The following is a 19725-nucleotide window of genomic DNA, read 5'->3' on the forward strand; positions in this document are numbered from 1 at the left end:
GACATATTGTGTAAAATGGATTGGGACGATGTTACTGAGGGTTAGGTGGAATGAAGCAGCTGAAGCCAGATTGAGATGAGTTGGTGGTACACATGTGATGAAACTTGAGACCATAAATGTAACTGGAGGAGGATGTGGATGTGCTCTACGGGGGAGTTTTTTGTTTGCTTGTTTTTGATGTAAAAACCACAAGAATGTTTAAAGAACACTAAAAGACAAGTATAACCTGAATTTTCAGATCAGTAAACTAAAACAGCACAAAGTTAAGCAACTGGCCCAAGTAGCTTTTCGGTGTAAAGAGCTCAGGTTTTTTTGGATCTAGAATCTGAGCTCACACTGTGCTAGTCTATGAACCAGGAAAAAACTGGCCTATGTGTAATCCAATACTTATACCTTTGATTTAGAAGTCTACAGTAAAAAAAAAAAAATACTTTTATAGCCTTTTGAAGGCTTTTTGGGAGGAAAACATGATTATTATCTTAGATTTGTGAATAATAAGAAACTCGCCTACTTCTAGATCAGATGGGTCTCTGCTCCATACAATCTGCTTATAGAGGAAAATCACAAAGCTTCAAAAAATCAACATTAGGATCTTTTAAAACTAGATGGAAACCCCACATTGATGAACAGTTTACAAGGTTTTTGTCCTGTATTTGTTGTGAGACACACAAAGACTGAAGAACTGTTCAAGAGCATGCTGTTCCAGGGACACCTGGGTGGCTCAGTGGTTGAGCGTCTGCCTTTGGCTCAGGTCCTGATCCTGGAGTCCTGGGGTCCTGGGATCAAGTCCCACGTTGGGCTACTCATGGGGAGTAGCTGTTTCTCCCTCTACCCATGTCTCTGCCCACTTCTCTCTCTGTGTGTCTCTCATGAATAAATAAAATAAAAAAAAATTTTTTTTTAAAAAGAGAGCATGCTATTCCAGGCCTTCTATTAAGGACTTTACTGGGAAAATTGTCAAAATGTGAATAGAGTCCATTGATTAGGAAGTAATATCATCTGCAACCAACTAGGAAATGATTCAGAGGGAAAAAATACGTGTTTATTCATATTTATGTATTCATTTAGAGAGAACATTATAGCAAATGTGGTGACATGTTAACATTTGGGAGATTTGAGTGAAGGGTTTAAGAGAATTCTTTGTACTCTCCTTGCAACTTTCCTACAAGTCTGAAATTATGTCAAAACAAAATGAAAAATGAAAGGGTGATGAGAAATCGTATCTTGGCAAACTTCCTTGGATACCAAAATATAGGTGACATAATAAAATTCACCGGTTTTCTCATTTAGGTCAGAATTAATGTAAAGAATGTTAATGCCTGATAACACAAAAAAAGAAAACAGGTACCGCATGCCTCCTGATGAGGAGAACCACAGCCGTCTCTGAACAGGTCCCCAGAACTTCAAACCTGAACCTGATTAAGCTTTAGATTCAATTACCAATTTGCAGGAAATACAGAGACCAAGAAAATCCAGACTAAGGAAAATTCTAGAACAGTGGCCTGATGTCTTCAACAAATCAAATATAAAAGGAAAAAAAAAGATTTGGAAAACCTACAGATTAAAAGAGACTATACATACATATACAGATGCATATATATGTATATGGAGAGACTATGTATAAAGAAATTGGGTATATAATGCTGTAAAGGTCAGAAAGTGGTTATTTTTTTTCTTGGGGTCAGGGGAGCTGGGATTGTTTCAGGCAGGGGCTCCTAGTGTGATGTCTGAGAAGCTTTCTCTCATAGAGGGAACTGTGATTACTGATGTTAGTCAAGAACAATTCATTTCTTTTAAGCTGTTTCCTATATTTTAACGATAAAACTTGGGTTTTAAAATATTTATTAATTTATTTAAATTCAGCTTGCCAGGATATATTCTAATACCCAGTGCTCATCTCATCCTGTGCCCTCCTTAACGCCGGTCACCTAGTTACCCTATCCACTTTCCCACCTCCCCTTCTAACTCTGCTTATGAATTCTGCCAAACTAACCAAGCAAGGTCTCAGCATTGCCACCTCAAGTCGTCTTTAGGAACTGCAGACTTCTTTCCAAAATTGCCCGGTAAAGGTAAGGTTTTAAAAATTATTGAAATCTATTTTTTTATAGGCAATTTACTTAACTTTTTTTTTAATTCATAAGAGGAATGCATACAAAAGGCAAAAATTCAGATAGTATAGAAGAATATAAAATGGGATATTGCCAATTTCTTTTTCCTTATCTCAAAACCCCTACTCCCATTCCATAGAAACTTTCACCTTTTACTTTGTAAAAAATATTTTTGTATCTGTTTCTTAATTTAGAAAGAATCTATTGTTCCCTTACTCTAAAAATGGGAAATTCATTGCCGTTTGCACTGGCTCGCCTATCCTCTCCACCTTCTGATTTTTGTTAATTTTATTTCTTCTAGAGATAAAAGTGAATACCCTTTATACCCTTAAAGATCACATTGCAAACTTTGAATCTTGATTTAGACCTTTTAGTGAGTATTTACTCACACTCTGAAATGAAGTTAAAGACATTAGTAATTCCATTTTTTTTTTTTTAATTTTTTTTTTTTTAATTTTTATTTGTTTACGATAGTCACAGAGAGAGAGAGAGAGAGGCAGAGACACAGGCAGAGGGAGAAGCAGGCTCCATGCACCGGGAGCCCGACGCGGGATTCGATCCCGGGTCTCCAGGATCGCGCCCTGGGCCAAAGGCAGGCGCCAAACCAATGCGCCACCCAGGGATCCCAGTAATTCCATTTTTATTCCTACTCACCTTGCCTCTTCCCTCCCACTTTTTTGTAATTTATTAATTTTATATTGCCGTGGTGAATAGTAAATACATCATCCATAGGTGTCACTTGGTTGATTCAAAAAGTTAGAGGTTAAAAGCAACATCTACAATATGGTTATTTAAATGTCAATCAGGGTGCAACAAAAATCATGTAAATGGACTCAAAGGGAAAAATAACCACTTTTTTTTTTTTTTTTACTTTTTTTTGGTCTATGAATCAGGAAAAGATCTGTATCAGACCTTTTTTTTTTTTTTGCCTATGAATCAGGAAAAGGTCTGTATCAGCATGTATAAGCCAAATGTTCTCACAATGAGTGATTTCATGCTTTGGCTTCCTACAGTATTTTTTTTCTCATATGTCTGTACTAGCTCAAAGAACACTGCATAATAATTTATCAGCGTACATATCTGTCCAACCACAAGGCAAATAGTTTTTTAACTTATTTTGCTGTGTGGTGTCACAGACAGACTTTATAAAAGGAAAGCTTTGGATATTTTTCCCCCAGACAAATGCACTCAAATACAAAATTTGGCGTATAGTTTCAGGAGTTTCACAGGCCTTCCTCTGGGTCCCAAAGTAAAAAGAGTTTCCTTAAAGGCAGAGATAGTGTCTTATTTTTGTATTCCCAGCACCTAACTGTTCAAGATGGCAGCTAACAAACATATTTGGGTAAATATTAGTATGTGTTGCTGAAGTCAGCATTATTTGGGTAAATACTAAATGAATTATTCCCACTTTTTCACATGGGAATAATTTTCATGTTTTAAAGTTTACTTTTAGAATAGAACAGGTTAGTTTCATCTCTCTAGTTTCCATGTCATATAATCTACTTTATAATGTAATGGGCAGATACTTGGAGGTGGCTTTAGAAATTATGAATTTTTAAAAATTTATTCATGAGAGACACAGAGAAGCAGAGACATAGGCAGAGGGAGAAGCAGGCTCCCTGCAGAGGACGTGATGCAGGACTTGATCCCAGGACCCCGGGTGGGGGGGGGGGATCACAACCTGAGCTGAATGCAGATGCTCAACCACTGAGCCACCCAGGTATCCCCGAAATGATGATTTTTTTAATGATTCATGCTGAGATGCTCAGGGGTGAAACATACTGATGTCTACAACTTTTAAGTCTACCAGAACAGAAGATATACTGATGGATAGATAGATGCTTACGTAAGAAAGCAAATATGGGGAAATGCTCATTGTAGAATCTAAAAAGTGGACATGTGGTTGTTTACTGTACGGTTGTTTTTCCCAAATGTCTGATCATTTTCATAATAACTTGGAAATAGTGATGTGTTTTGCTCAAGCAGAGGTACATTCAATGTGAGACCTTGGAAGACATCATAAATCTATCTTTCCTTCTGTTGGCAGAACTCAGAATCTGAATAGTTAGTTCCCTTGGTTCGCTCTGAGCCAGCCGCACACAAGGCTTCCTTTGGTAGAAAACAATTTTATTAACGTAGCTGGGCAGTTTACCAAATACGAGTTAGACAGCGCGAAACATATTAATTACTATACTGAAACCCCAGCTGTTTACACAAATTTCAGAAGAGATGTGCACAACAGAGGAGGGGAAAGGGGATGGTTTTGCGGCTGTTATGTCTTTGGGGGAAGTGGTGTTTTGTTAAGATTTTATTTGTTTATTCATGAGAGACACAGAGAGAGGCAGAAGGGGGAAGCAGGCTCCCTGCAGGGGACCTGATGCAGGACTCGATCCCGAGACCCCGGGGTCACGCCCTGAGCTGAAGGCAGACGCTCAGCCACTGTGAGCCCCCTAGGCGCCCCTCTGGTGAAGTGTTTTACTGACTGCAAACGTGGTAGGCTCGTCTGTTGCAGCTTTCCTCATTAGCGCAATATATTAAGCAAATGCATGGCCTCTCCCATTCGTCAGACACACATCACGATCGTACCGCAGAGGTGGAGGCGGTCACGGAGGCAGTGTGGGTAGTGGACAGGTGCCGCAGTCAGGGTGCTTGGGTCTGGACGCCCCCCTAGACCAGCACCGGGAAATGGATAACGATCTCTCCATCACAGGGCTGCTGCACTATAAAGTGGAACAGGAGCAACTATCATCATCATCACCACCTGACAAGCCCTAAGTACGGCTTAACATAATGGAAGAAGCTGCACCAGTTGTCTCAAAGCCTCTTCCGCCTGGAACTCTGCGGTAAAAGATCGGAGACAACCACCCCGCCTTGCACAAGCACCTCTTTCCGTGCGCGCATCCCTGGAGAACCTCATACCTGAACCGCTCCCCCCTCTCCGCAAACCCCTCGGCACCTTGCAAAGTGCAGATCCTGCGCATGCGCTGCGGTGCTCGCCGGCCCCGCCCCCCTGTGGCGCATGGCCTGTTCCATTCCCGAGGGAGGTTGACAGTGGGGAGCCCTTGGAAGCCTGGGCCTGGAAGCACAGGTGCGCTCACTGGCATTTTCCAGCCTCTCAGTACGGGAGTGCTCATTTGTGGTTATTATGTGTCTGCCCCGACGCTTGCGCAGGGTTTCTGAAAATTTGGGGCGGCCCCACCGTGCGTCCCCCCCCTCCACCTGGAAACGTTAGGACTGGCCGGCGTGACGGCAGCGTACGGAAGCCCGGAGGCCCCCCCCGGAGAGGCCCCGCCCCCTGCCTCCCCGCGACCCGCAGATTCCCCACCGCGCAGCGACGCCGGGCGGCTCCTCCTCGTCTCCGCCCCGCCGGCCGCGGCCGCGGGGGGACGTCAGCGCTGCCAGCGTGGAAACCGCGGCTGGCCGCGGGAGGCGGAAGTAACGCTCGGGCCGCGGGGGCCTCCACTGGGCTCTGCCGGCCGCCTCAGCCATGGACGCGTCCCTGGAGAAGGTCCGTACTCGGGCTGGGGGGTCGCGCTGCGGCCCGGGAGCCCCCCCCGCCTCCCCCCTGCACCCGCCTCCGGGGCGACTGTTTCCCGGTCGCGAGCTGCCATTGTGACCGGGGAGGGGGGCGCTCACCGGCCGTGCCGGGGGCGCCCTGGCGGCGGAGGCCCGGGCACGTCACGGTCCCCGTGGGCGGGGGGAAGCGCGGCCGCTTCTGCCGCGGGGCCGACCTTGGGGCCTGCGCGAGCAGCCCCAACAGCTCGCGGCCCCGGGAGAGCCTGCACAGGAGCCCCGGTTGTCTCGGAGCCAGCTGCAAGCTTGTAGGTTTTCAGTGGTCTCCCAATTTGCAGGGTGCGGGGGTGGAGACTGAACTTCAGCGTGACCAGGAATCCTCACCCGGGAGCCCCAGATTTTCGCCCCTAGGGTCGGAACCCGTGGGGGCGCGACGGCTTTGCAGATTCTCTCGCCCCCTCGTCCCCTCCCCTCCCCTCCCCTCCCCCACGTGATTCTGACGCCGCGGTTTGGGAACAGCTGGGAGCCCCCCCCACCCCCCCCCGCTCCCGCGGGGTCACGGAGGGGTGCGTCTTCTGTAGATGGGGAATTGCGTTTGGCGGGGTTTTGCTGCTACTCCGGCAGCTCGTGGCGCACCCCACCCCACCCCACCCCACCCCACCCCTACCCACCCCCGGCCCGGCCCTCTCCGAAATCCACGGATAGCCACGATTTCCTGTGGTTCGCCGTGGGGAAGCAGCAGCGTGATGTCTGTACCTGGCTGACCGCTTTGGGCAAAGCGGAGGCGGATCCTCCTAGTCGTCCTGGATGTTTAGGGCCCGTAGATGAGAGAGAACCAGGGCTTGCATTCCTTCACGGAGACCTGTCTTCGGAACCTGGCGTTCGGCCTTCCCTTCAGGTCCTTCTCCCTCTTCAAGTTTGGGGAATCTGCTTGTGCAGACCCAGGGGTTTCTTTTAATGCATGTAGAATTCCGGAGCAATGCTAGCTTTTTTTGTTTGTTTGTTTGTTTGTTTAAGATTTTATGTATTTACTCATGAGAGACCACGCGGAGAGAGAGAAGCAGAGGCACAGGCAGAGGGAGAAGCAGGCTCCGCGCGGGGAGCCCGAGGTGGGATCAGATCCGATCCCGGATCTCCAGGGTCACGCCCCGGGCTGAAGGCGGCGCTAAACCGCTGAGCCACCCGGGCTGCCCAGTGCTAGCGTTTTAAGGTTGCTATATGTTGATTTTGAACGGGCAGAAATGACATACTTTGTCTTTTTTTCTTTCTTTCTTTTCTTTTTTCTTTTTCCAGCGTGGCAGCTGCTGTAGATTCACTCCCTTGTCCCTGGCAAGTTGAAGGGAGTAATTGTAGCAGTTCAGCCAGATGTGTTCAGATGCCTCCAGTCAGTGGTATAGCCTACGCCTCTGGTTTCTCATAAACTGGGCGGAAGGCAGTCAAGAAAAAGAAAAATAAGATGATGTTTTTAGTGTTGCATGTTCTGCTGGCTAGGAATAAAGTCTTTCCAGGCGTGTGATTAAGTACAATGTCTACCCTGCGGTACTTGGAGTTACAGGTTAGGTCAGTGATTCTCGGCCATGTGCAGTTTTATTCCCCAGGGGACATTTGGCAGCTTGTCTGGAGACCTTTCTGATGGTCACACTAGAGGGGTAGGGAGTGCTGCTGGCACAGAGTGGGGTAGAGAGGCCAAGGATGCTGCTAAACCTCCCACCTTGCACAGGACAGCCTCAGTACCAGAGAATTATCTGCTTAAAATGTTAGTCATGGCTGAGCTGAGCGTTCCTGGTCTGGATCATATGTGTGATGTCAGTAGTTGGAACATAAAATGATGCTAAGATTGCCTCTCCAGTGTTGTTTCCTGTCCCATTTTCATAGGACAGAATGGGCTTTGTGTCTTTTCATTTAGGAACCTAAAGAACTGGTGTGATCTTTCCTCCACAGATACTTTTTTATAGGCAAATCTGAAAAACAGAATGGGTTGGAATCCCACTTTAAATATTACTTTTCTGGCATTTAACTAGTCGATGACACTGGTTTCTCCCTGTAAATGTTAATCGATGATAAAAGATTGTAAACTCTAAAAAAATAAAAAAAAATTTAAAAATAAATGAAATGAATGAATGAATGAATGAATAAATAAATAAATAAATATTGTAAACTCTCCAAATGAAGATCTGAAGAAGTACTGAAACTCCAAAGAACTTAAGGCTGGAGCATTCGCAAAGATGGCAGTGATCTTTGAGGAATTCAGAATGTGGGCTGGAAGTTTCTGCCTTAGGCCAATGTGGAAATTCTGAAAGTAAGTTTTTGAAAGCTAAGACTGTGTCTTATTTTTGTATTCCCTGTAGCAATAGAGGGCCTCACATGTAATGAACAATTTCTGTTGGTGCTAAGTGGGCAGAAAAGAAAAAGAATTGCTATAATATGAATGTTAGGGGTTTCATGTTCTGAAAGACCATTTGAATCAAAGTAAAAACATTGAATTGTGTCCATTATTCCTGTTTCTTTGAGGCTATTCTGGGCTAAATTCTACATCGCAAATATAAATTCGAGAACTATTTGAGCAGTTCTGAATGATCGCATTTAAACTGATCCTTGCATAATTTATACTGGCTACAGAAACCACAATGTTATTTGATTCCCATCCTCTAATTTCAAGTAATTGCACTCTCTAAAATGTAGTAGTCCATCATCATTTAGTAGAATCAGTGAGTACATTTCCTTTGGTCCAAATATAATTTTGTAGTCTTGGTTTTTCTTTAATCTATATAGAAAAGAGACCTGCAATGACAGAACCCTTTTCTTGTCTTGCTTGCTTTTCTTTCACAGTAGTATCCGTTGTATCTGAAATTAGTGAAGTCTCAAGAAATCAAGACAGGTCAATTGAAGGGGCAGGGCATTCAAACCAGAAGAGTAGGTGTAGGAGCCTCAGCGCCCCAGTACTGTGTGTCCACCTCCAAGGAACAAGACCCTGTCACGTAGTCTCACAGTGTTTACTTATGTTAATAGTCAAGTTTAAAAAAAATGCTGCAGGAAGTAATTACTCTGATGCTTTATATCTTAATAAGTGAACACACCTACATACACTTTTTAAATAAAATCCTGCTACTTTAAACTTGTGCAACAGCCCAGACCTTTTTCTGTTGTTTGGAAAAGCTCATTCTTCCTGGGTGTTATGTTTGGATAAAGTGTATTGCAGTTTGTTTGCATTGACTTTAATTCTAACCTTGAATCAACTTAAATGCAGCCCTACTGGCATTCTGGGTTGGATAATTCTCTGTTGTGAGAGGGTGTGCTGTGCATTGTAGAATGTTTAGTGGCATCCCTGTCCTCTACCAGGAGCATTTCTCACGGTGGAAGAACCAGAGTCTCCAAATGAAGCAATTGTTGTTCCTGGGGTTGGGGAGATTGCCTCTAGTTGAGAACCACTGATTTAGAGAATCTGGAGCTGTGCTGTTGGGTATGGTGTGGCTACTTAAATTTATGTTAATTAAAATTAAGTAAAATCTAAAACACAGTTCCTCGGTCGGCGCATTTCAAGTGCTCAACAGACAGTGTGGCTTGTGGCTGCACTACCAGAGAGCATAGATGTAGGACATTTCCATGATCACAGACTGTTCTGTTGGGCAGCACTGTAGAGTGGGGCTCTTTTATTTATTGTTGTATCTAATTCTCCTCTCTAAAAGAGGCAACTTTGACCCTGTTTCTGATCGAAATAATTGCATACCGATCTATTATTTTTTCTTGTACTCATTCCGAGCAAAGTTTTCCCCCGCCTTTGGACCTGATATTGGAAAATTCTTTCGTCTCACTGTTTGTAAGTTTATAAGGAGCGATAGGAGCATGACCGGAACATCCTGATTATTACTGATACAGACTACCAGAATTTCTATTCCTGGTTTTTATTTGAAAAGTTCACAAAAGGAACCTCTATTAGCCATGTTTGAAATAACGATTTTCTGTGGTCTGATCCTTTAGACCTTGTAGAAAAGGTGACGGGAAATGATAGGCTGTAATTTTAGCATTCACTTAAAGCCGATCCCTGTATCATCATAATGTAAGTGTTTTGCATACAGGTGCATGGTGGCTGAAGTGGTAAATGATTATCAAATGCTGGGTGTCGGGAAAACATGGTACAAAGTTCCTGATCCTAAAAATTTATGACCTTCATGATTTTTGATTTATTCGAGATTACAGAGGCAGTCAGTGACAGAGCTGTCTATAGTCCCCAGTGTGTTCCCCCATACCTAAGATTGAGTTACGATTATAGGTAGAAATTGCCTGAGTTTAATGTCAGCTGTTTTCACCTAAAGCAGTAGCCTGCTTTGATTTAGAATTTTTTTTTAAAAAAATTTATTTATTCATAGAGACACAGAGAGAGGCAGAGACACAGGCAGAGGGAGAAGCAGGCTCCACGCGGGGAACCGGACGTGGGACTCGATCCCCGGTCTCCAGGATCACGCCCTGAGCTGAAGGCGGCGCTAAACCGCTGAGCTACCCGGGCTGCCCCTGATTTAGAATTTTTATTGAAGGCTGGCTTTGTTCAGAGGCCATTCCTGAGAGAAACATGAGGTGAATAAGACCTGATCCTTGCAGGAGGTTATGTTCTGATAGGGGCATACATGTTTAGACAAATCCTTGTGTATAGCAAGGAGGAGTAAAAAGTATTAAGGAAAAAAATGGGGACTGCATGGAGTTGAGTGCCCAGGAAAGATTTTTTGTGGGAGAGATTTTTTTGGGGGCGGGGGGGGGGGGGGGCGGATTCTTCAGGTAGAATATTCAGAACCATGGCTTTTCTAGAGTTTGTTAAAGATGTAATTGAAATGTAAATGTTTACTTTATAATGATTGTGCCCCATATCATATTGCTGGTAGAATGTAAATTAAGGGAAAGGAAACCAGTTTCGTATTTTGAAGTTAAATCAGTTATAAAAAATTATTAAAAATACGCTTCCAATCACTTTGAAAGTGTCCCAAACTTAGCTTACATCTATTTTTTCCAAGCAATATTCAAAATGAAAATATTTTTAATATTTTTGTTTGATTTCTGTTATCACAATCATTTTTTGCTTTATTAAATGCCCAGTATTTAGTTGCCTTAAAGCTGGATGGTCCTTGGGAATGCCTGGGTGGCTCAGCGGTTGAGCGTGTGCCTTCAGCTCAGGGCATGATCCCAGGATCTAGGATGGAGTCCCACATCAGGCTCTCTTCAGGGAGTCTGCTTCTCCCTCTGCCTATGTCTATCTGTCTCTCTCTCTCTCTCTGTGTGTTTCTCATGAATGGATAAATAAATCTTTAAAAAAAAAAAAAAAAGCTGGATGGTCCTTGACATCTAGCCTGGGACCCTATCACTTTTTATTTCTGTGGAAAATGCATTCTGAGTTTCAAATGACTGAGGGAAGAGTACACTTTTCAAATAGAACCTTCTTCCTATGTGCAGAAAAGCAGAAACAGCAAAATAAAGCTCTCATTTTAAAGTGCAGCTCTGGGGGATGCTTGGGAGGCTCAGTTGGGTTGAGTGTCTGACTCTCACTTTCAGCTCAGTTTTCGATCTCAGGGTTGTGAATTTTAGCTTCATGTTGGACTCCATGCTCAGTGTGGAGCCTACTTAGAAAATAAAACGCGAACTCCGTGACATTGAACATTTAGCTACAGTGATCTTAGGATCCTAGTGAGACTGAATTACTTATTAGACTAGACACTGTATTAGGTGGAATCCTATGAAGTTGTGGGTTTTGTGCTTTAAAAACAGTTGAATGGGGATCCCTGGGTGGCGCAGCGGTTTAGCGCCTGTCTTTGGCCCAGGGCGCGATCCTGGAGACCTGGGATCGAATCCCACGTCGGGCTCCCGGTGCATGGAGCCTGCTTCTCCCTCTGCCTATGTCTCTGCCTCTCTCTCTCTCACTGTGTGCCTATCATAAATAATTAAAAAAATTAAAAAAAAAAAAAAGGCTGAAAGTGAAACTGCTTACATTCAACTGTTTTTATTTTTATTTTTATTTATGATAGTCACAGAGAGAGAGAGAGAGAGGCAGAGACATAGGCAGAGGGAGAAGCAGGCTCCATGCACCGGGAGCCCGACGTGGCATTCGATCCCAGGTCTCCAGGATCGCGCCCTGGGCCAAAGACAGGCGCTAAACCGCTGCGCCACCCAGGGATCCCACTTTCAGCCTTTAAAAAAAAAAAGATTTTATATATTTATTCACTAGGGACATAAGCAGAGGGAGAAAGAAACAGGCTCCCTCAGGGGAGTCAGATGGGGGGCTCTATCCCAGGACCCCAGGATCACAACCTGAGCCCAGGGCAGATGCTCAACCACTGAGCCACCAAGGGGTCCCCACACAGTTCAGCCTTAAAGGTCTGAAGATGCATAGATCCACATGAAGGCTTCAGAATTGATGGGTTCCTTTCCTCAGAAAGATTAAATCTAGCAGCGTTAATCCTACAAAGTTCCAATTCAGCGTGGGACAGAGTGATATTGGTGAGGATAATGGATATCTTTCTCTTTCTGATTCCATCCCCAAGTCCTAGGAAACACTGGAATGAAAGACTTCTATTTTCCAGTGACGATAGCATGCTTTTCTGTAGGCAATTTTTTTGTGTTCCAAGATAAATGTGTGATTCCAGATGAACTAGTAGACGTCTTAGAAATAGTTTGCTTGATATGTGGTACTTTTCGATCTGTGTAGTTGTTGGGAAGCACTTATTCATGATATATTTAAACCTGAGTGAATTGATCTCCAGAGGAGTGGTCTCTAGCAATACATTTGTTGAAACTTAGACTTGGATCCCTAGCATTCCCAACAGATATCTTAAGGCGAGTGATTTGAATTTTTTTTTTTTAACCCTCCGCATGTTTCTGTGACAGGTTTGATCTGATGTTACTAACTGCTGCCTATTTATCTCTACCAGATTATTCTCTACCATCTATTTTTGCCCCTTTTCCCCATATATTCTTTTTTGCTTCTCTTCTTGATGAATTGGTATGATTAAATACTAATACCCTATGCAATATTTGAATATCCCTCTTCAACTAGGAATATTAAGCTACTTAATGAGCCAGTGATGACAGTAGTCTTCATGTTGTCACAGACACACTCACACACACAGTCCATGAGAGTTAAAAAAGATTTTCCAAGAGTATCCAGTTCTTAGAAGACACAGACAATAGTACCTAGTTTTTAATGGAAAACTTTTCTGTTGAAATCAGGCAAAAGTATTTATAAATGTAGAAATTGAGATTCCAAAAAGGCAAGCCAGGTTTGCCACTATATCACTGTCCCAGAGAATCCCTGTCAAAAATTTCCTCTTGTCCTTGACCTGAAAGAAACAGCTGTGCTGCTGTGTTCGTGCTTCTTAGAGATGGGTAGTATTTGGGGTACTTGTTGAACTAGTGCTGGATAGCAGGCACAATTTATGTTTTTGCTGCGGAGGAAAATAAGTGATTTTGAGAGAGTTGATGATAATTGCATGGTTATCACCAGGATTCACCTCGTTTAGAAAGACAGGGAAGGCCACAATAGTAGGTATGTTAGAATCACAGGATTTTGGAGTTTTTTTCTGATTGCTTTGATCAATTGAAGAAAGGTGGTAATTTTTTTTCTTAATATATCTAATGTGTACATGGTAAACTAGCATTTGATGACACCACGGTCTTCTGTCCAATATGAGCAGCTGGTATTCTCACATGCTTTAGTTTTTCTTTGTTAATAGTCCTAAAATTCCCCAATTGTGAACATTCCTCCTCTGAAAAAGTTTATCGAAAATACAGTATCATTTAAAAAAAAAAAAAGAAAATACAATATTATTTACTTCTGTTGATGAATGTTGTGATTTATATGTCTTAAAATTACATTTTAGGGGCGCCTGGGTGGCCTGGTCAGTTTAGTGTCTGACTCTTGGTTTCGGCTCACGTCATGATCTCAAGGTTGTGAGATTGAGCCCCACAATGGGCTCCATGCTCAGCACGGAGTCTGCTTGAGATTCGTTCTCCTCTCTCCTGTGCCTCCCTCTTGTGCTTGTGCTTTCTCTCTCTCTTTAAATAAATAAATAAATCTTTAAAAAATAAATAAAATTAGATTTTTAGACTTATTTTTCCCTCTCTACAGGGAGCTACTTCTCTTTAAAGGGTTAGCTCTATATTTCCCAAGCAGCAGTTATTCATATATCATCTTTGAATCTTGCCATATGTTTGCCATTTGCACTATTAATTGCTCAATATTTCTTGTAAATTGACTTTAAATTAATTCGCTTGCCTTTTTAAAATTGAGGGACAGGGATCCCTGGGTGGCTCAGTGGTTTAGTGCCTGCCTTCCGCCCAGCGCATGATCCTGGGGTCCAGGGATCAAGTCCCGCATTGGGCTCCCTGCATGGAGTCTACTTCTCCCTCTGCCTCTCTCTCTCTCTCTCTGTCTCTCATGAATAAATAAATAAAATCTTTAAAAAAAATAAAATTGAGGGACAATTTATGCACAATAAATATACCCACTCTAATGATACAGTTTGGATAATGATACAGTTATATACAAACATATGACCACCATGATGTAGATGTAGAACATTTGCATCTCCCTACAAAGTTCCTTGATCAAGATGTAGAACGTTTGCATCTCCCTACAAAGTTCCTTTGAGCCTCTTTCCAGATATGTTTTCTTTCTCTTCCTTTCTCTCCCCGCCCCCCTTTTTAATTTAGATTTTGCTAAACAGTGGTGTCCATGAATTCAGGGTTTGAGGTTTCCCCTAATTCATGTGAAAGTAAATATATGATTTTTGTTTTCATACTTGGTTCAACTGAAAAAAATATATACAAGAGCTCAATCAAGCATGCTTGAGAGCTGAGAACATTTTAAAAATGACTGTAGAGCAATAGTTCCCAAATTTTATGCCTTAAGATGGTTGTTTTTCTACTACAGCTTACCATTTTTGAAAGGTTGTTATAAACAACTTCTTAGTAAATGAACTTTATTAACAAATGAGTGTTTATTTGGTTGTTAATAACTGCCAACATCTGTACTACAAGTTACATCCTGTATATGGGATGTCAGATCAATTTAGCAGGTCACTACCAGCAGTTTTTAAAAACTTAAATAGAACAAAATAATAAATAGGTTGTATTCCAAATAAGGGTAGGAATAGTACTGGTGTTACTTTATACTGAGTTGATACAATTCTAGCCAAGAGCAAAAATAAGTGATTTTTTTTTTTTCACTAATCCATGCAGCCCTATTCCAGATAAATTTAGAACTTCCTACTAGCTTTTAGAAAACTTTTGAGAATTACTCCCTGACTACTTCTACTGTTTTTACCTCGGATTTGACTCTTGAGTTTTCTCCTCTAACATTTAAATTGTGAGAACTTTAATTGGTATTGTAACATCATAAGTGTAATATTTCTTCTTTTGATAGTGGCAGGATATTTTAATATTCTGCACTGACTGAAAGTGATGAAAATCAACTAGTGTAAACATGGGCTCTTAAAAAATATTTATAAAATGCTCTGTGTGTGTGTGTGTGTGTGTGTGTGTCTTTCATGAATAAATAAATAAAATCTTTTTTAAAAGGGGGGGTGGGCAGTCCAGGTGGCTCAGCAGTTTAGTGTCGCCTTCAGCCCAGGGTGTGATCCTGGAGATCCCGGATCCCGTCCCACGTTGGGCTCCCAGCATGAAGCCTGCTTCTCCCTCTGCCTGTGTCTCTGACTCACTCTCTCTGTGTGTCTCTCTCATGAATACATAAATCTTTAAAAAAATTTATAAAATGACAAATAGTGGGGCTTGTTTTACAAAATTAGCTGTTTCAGTTCTGTGACAATTACCACACAATCAAATGGTTTTTCTTAGCTTTGAAATTGCATTAAGCCATACCATGCATCTTTGTTAAATATAATTGAAGCAAAAATACTGAATCTATTTCATTACACAGCAGAATCAACCACAACTGAAATATAATTTATACATTTGCAGTCTGATAACTAACACTGTAATAGCTGTCTCTGAATCCTCAGTAATAAGTGTAAAGTGGTTTTGTGATTAGGTATACACACTTTATAAATGCTTTGTTGCACTGTTTTGGTTGGGTTTTTTTGACAGTATGATTGCTGCAGCCTTTTTAAGGCTTAGCAACCAAAGGTGAGCAGAGCCCATAGGTGTCCAGCTCAGAAGTCTGAGTTAGCCACCTGCTCTCTTTCCTAGAAAAGCACCCGAAAACCCCCACATTCACATACTTCACAACCTGGACTGGCTCGCTTAAGGTCAGTAGGAAAGACATAGCTAAAGACTGCTGGCCTCGAAAGGGATGGTTGGAATCTGTTGATCATTTTGTTAACAGAAGGACCTTTTTTCCAGAATTTGTTCCTGGTAGGCTCCAGATTTTGAGTCAGGTCACTTTACTCAAGATTTCAAAATGTATTTCAAAATGTATTCAGATGTGTTTATTGGTAGGAAAAGAAGTCTTAGAAATAGTTGCACTTCAGGTGCACTACTTGCAAATTATATGTTGTCTCTGATTTTACTTTTAACTCAGACAGCCAGGACCATAGACATTTGCATGGACTCTACTAGGTGGAATGAGGGCGTGAGCTCTAGAGTGAACATTTTAGTTGAGGCCAGGGTAACTGCACATCCTGGTTGGCCCAGAACTGTCTCAGTTTATAACTATTGTCATGACTTAATTGTTAATGGTGCTTCCTTTCACTCTTGCAAATGCCCTGGGTTAAATGGTATGTTTTTGGTCATCTAGTTGACACTGTGAAATTTTACCAATAGGGAGAGCATTCTGATATACTTTTTATCTGGGTGAAAACATTAAGCAAGGATCATCTTTAAAGTGAGGCCTGGGGCACCTGGGTGTTTCAGTCGACTCTTGATCTCAGTTCAGGTCTTGATCTCTGGGTTGTAAATTCAAGTTCCACCTTGGGCTCCCTGCTGGACGTGAAGCCTACTTTAAGGGGGGGGGGGGCTTAGCTCTAATTATGACTTTTGAGTAAAGGACTTTTTCAAAGTGTGAATTGCTTTATTTACTTATTTGATAAAATTGAAAAGCAGTATTGCCTAGTGGCTAAGAGCACTGGTTCTAGGGTAGTATAGGGTTTGTTTTAAATTCTGACCCTACATTTGCACCCCGATGTTTTTGGCAGCAATGTCCACAATAGCTAAACTATGGAAAGAGCCCAAATGTCCCTTGACAGATGAATGGATAAACAAGATGTAGTGCGCGCGCGCATGCACACACACACACACACACACACACATACACGGTGGAATACTACTCAACCATCAAAAATGAAATCTTGCCATTTGCAACGATGTAGATGAAATTAGAAGGTATTCTAAACAGTAAATCAGAAAAAGGCAATTATATGATCTCACTCATGAGGAATTTAAGAAACAAAACAGGATTGTGGGGAATGGAGAGAAAAATAAAACAAGACAAAATCAGAGAGGGAGACAAACCATAAGACGCTCTTAATCACAGGAAACAAAGTGAGAGTTGATGGAGTCAGGGAGGGAGGTGAGGGATGGGGTAACTGGGTAATGGGCATTAAGGAGGGAACGGGATATGATGAGCACTGAGTGTTATATGCAACTGATGAATCACTGAACTCTACCTCTGAGTCTAATAATACACTATATGTTAATTAATTGAATTTAAATAAAAAAATAAATTCTGGCCCTAAAGCATACTATCTGCCTTTGGGTTAGTCAGAAAGTAATACATATAAAAGTATTAGCGTAATGGCTGGAATATAATAACTGTTAGTAATTATTAAGGATCACAAATCTCATTGAGCCCTTTTCCTGTGCTAGACCCTGTATTGGTGCTAAGGAATTAAAAAAAAAAAAATAGGACATTCCCTAGGAACCCAGCACAGGTACTATTTTTTCCCCTCAAAATCCTGAGACAATCTCTATCTAAATACTGAATAATAGATGTCTTTATACAAGCTTAACCTTTTACTCATTTAGGTTTGTATCTGGCTGTTACCCTGCTGTTGTTTATTAACATTTACCACACAACTGCCTTGCCTGGCACTGTAACAGTTATGGAGGATATGAAATGTGAATAAGATAATCACGGCTGCCCTCACTTGAAGCCTCTGGAGGCATGGTTTTTAGTTTTAGGGAACTGATTAACAAATATACATTATTCTTAGAGCGTTCCTTGACAGAGTGTAGTAGTATCCTGCAGCTGGATAACATTTTGTATTTTGGATTTATCCATTTAACACAACCCCTTGAGGGTCTGTTGCATTGCCAGTCCCATCATATTCACATTTAATTTACTGGAAGTTAACTATAAATGTTATTTTCCCTAGCCACCCACTTTGTGCCACCTGCTCCACCCTCCACTTCCTAAAAGAGAGGAGGAGCCAGAACAATTTAAATATAAGCCGTTCATCTCAATGAGCATGTGCTCTGTAGAGAGAGACTCAAATGGGGGAATACAAAGCTGCATTTTCCTCCTGCCTTTCACAATGTGAGCATCTCACCATCACATATGAATTCTGGTGTTTAAAAATTAGTACTGTTCCTAAGAAGTGAATTCTAAACGAAGTCAACTGTTTTTGTCTACTCTTAGCTGAAAAAGTATGTTGAGTCCTATAGGAAACGTCAGCTGTGTTGCACTTAGAGTCACTATGTTGATGCCCATTATGCTGTGCTTTCCTAAGCGGTTTCAGAGGTAACATGACAGCTCAAGCAAGAATCAAGCTGACTTGAGACTCCTAGTCCTACAAAAGCAGTCAAAATTAGTAGGAGTCTGAATTACTGCCTTCAAGAAGCTTATAATCTAATTGGAGAGAATATTGGAAAGATCATCTCTAAAACAACTTGCAGTACAGGATGTAAAGAATCGTAAGGATAAAGGGCAATTGCATATTAGGATGGCCCCAGTTTCAAGTATTCTGTTCTATTGTCCCCATAAATACAATCCTTTTTGTCAGGCAACAGGTCCAGATTCTTTGGGTTAGCAAGAATAATAATGGTATCTTTTTTTAAAATAAATTTGTTTTTAATTTTTTTTGAAGAGTTTATTTATTCATGAGAGACAGAGAGGTAGACACATAGGCAGAGAGAGAAGCAGGCCCCATAGAGGGAGCCTTATGTGGGACTCGATCCTGGGACTCCAGGATCACACCCTGGGCCAAAGGCAGATGCTCAACCACTGAGCCACCCAGGTGTCCCGATATTGATATCTTTAAAGAGAATAGAACAGAGTGAAGTAGTTTTATCCACCAAAGTTTCTTGGAAGTATTGAATTGTGATTTAATAGCTAGAGAGAGAAACAGCAGAAGGATATCTCAGGGCAAGTGTTAAAAGCATGAAATATGGAAGTGTGGTTGATCAAGCAGAAGTGTTTATCTTTTCATTTGGCCAGATGATTGGGAACACCCTGGAGGGTCACAGGGATGAGGATAATGAGGAACATGACCAGTAGACTGAGGAGTTCAGACACATTCTCTTGTCCATTATCTGTTCCTCATTCTGCTCATACTCCTTAGCTATGAACACAGAGACCATTTGAGATTACTTACTAACCCATCTCATGATTACATTTAAATTTTGAATTTTATTGGAAACACCAGTTTTAAAATGATTTTTCTGTCTTGTGTAAATTGTATTGGATGTGGCTACATGGTTATTTTGTAATCCCTTTTGGGAGTCAGTGTGATGTAATAGAAAAGTTAGAAACAGGAGTCAGGAAGCCAGAGAGTTCTGGCACTGTTATGTGACCTGTTAGCTCTGTGACGTTAGGCCAGTCACTTTACCTCTCTGAATCTTAGTTTCTTCAGTTCTCAAATGGTAGGCCGGAGGTTTACGTCCTATACTTACTCTTCTTCCGTTCAATGATTGCTTCTACAAGTGAAAGTTAAAACTCTTACTGTTACAGAACAGATCTGCTGAGGGGCAGAGAGCTAAAAGCCCCAATTGCCTACCTAACCGTACTTTCCCAAAGTTCTTCCCACGAGTCTTAAGACTCAGAAGAACACAAGTGGAAAATCCCTGGATTAGTCCCTAAGGTCCCTTCCAGAATTAACATTTTTTCATATTAAAATTGATAAACTGAGTAGCATTTCTTAAAAAAAAAATTGAGGAGAGGTGTAACTGGGTG

At 41.9% G+C, this 19725-nt stretch overlaps 1 protein-coding gene and 1 long non-coding RNA gene across 6 annotated transcripts in view; one reads left to right on the forward strand and one right to left on the reverse strand.

Moving 5' to 3' along the window:
• Window positions 1–4218: 4218 nt before the first annotated feature.
• LOC121487854 lies at window positions 4219–5073 on the reverse strand. Its single transcript, XR_005986924.1, has 2 exons — window positions 5028–5073; window positions 4219–4828 (listed from the first exon to the last, which is right to left on the reverse strand). It is a non-coding gene; the product is annotated as an uncharacterized LOC121487854 (long non-coding RNA).
• A 324-nt stretch (window positions 5074–5397) lies between these two features.
• Window positions 5398–19725, forward strand: part of PDXDC1 (pyridoxal dependent decarboxylase domain containing 1) — a 52723-nt gene continuing 38395 nt past the window's right edge. For 2 of the 5 annotated variants that reach the window (XM_041749901.1, XM_041749902.1), the window contains exons 1-2: window positions 5398–5616; window positions 7794–7920. Coding sequence is in view for 2 of the 5 variants with exons in the window: in XM_041749900.1 (XP_041605834.1) it covers window positions 5596–5616 (21 nt within the window). In the remaining 3 variants the exon portion in view is untranslated. Of the gene's footprint in view, window positions 5617–5709; window positions 5930–7793; window positions 7921–19725 lie in introns of those variants that run through there. The other 3 variants (XM_041749900.1, XM_041749899.1, XM_041749904.1) reach the window with 3 other exon arrangements.

Source organism: Vulpes lagopus, chromosome 3 (assembly GCF_018345385.1).
Source record: "Vulpes lagopus strain Blue_001 chromosome 3, ASM1834538v1, whole genome shotgun sequence".
Lineage (NCBI taxonomy): Eukaryota > Metazoa > Chordata > Mammalia > Carnivora > Canidae > Vulpes > Vulpes lagopus.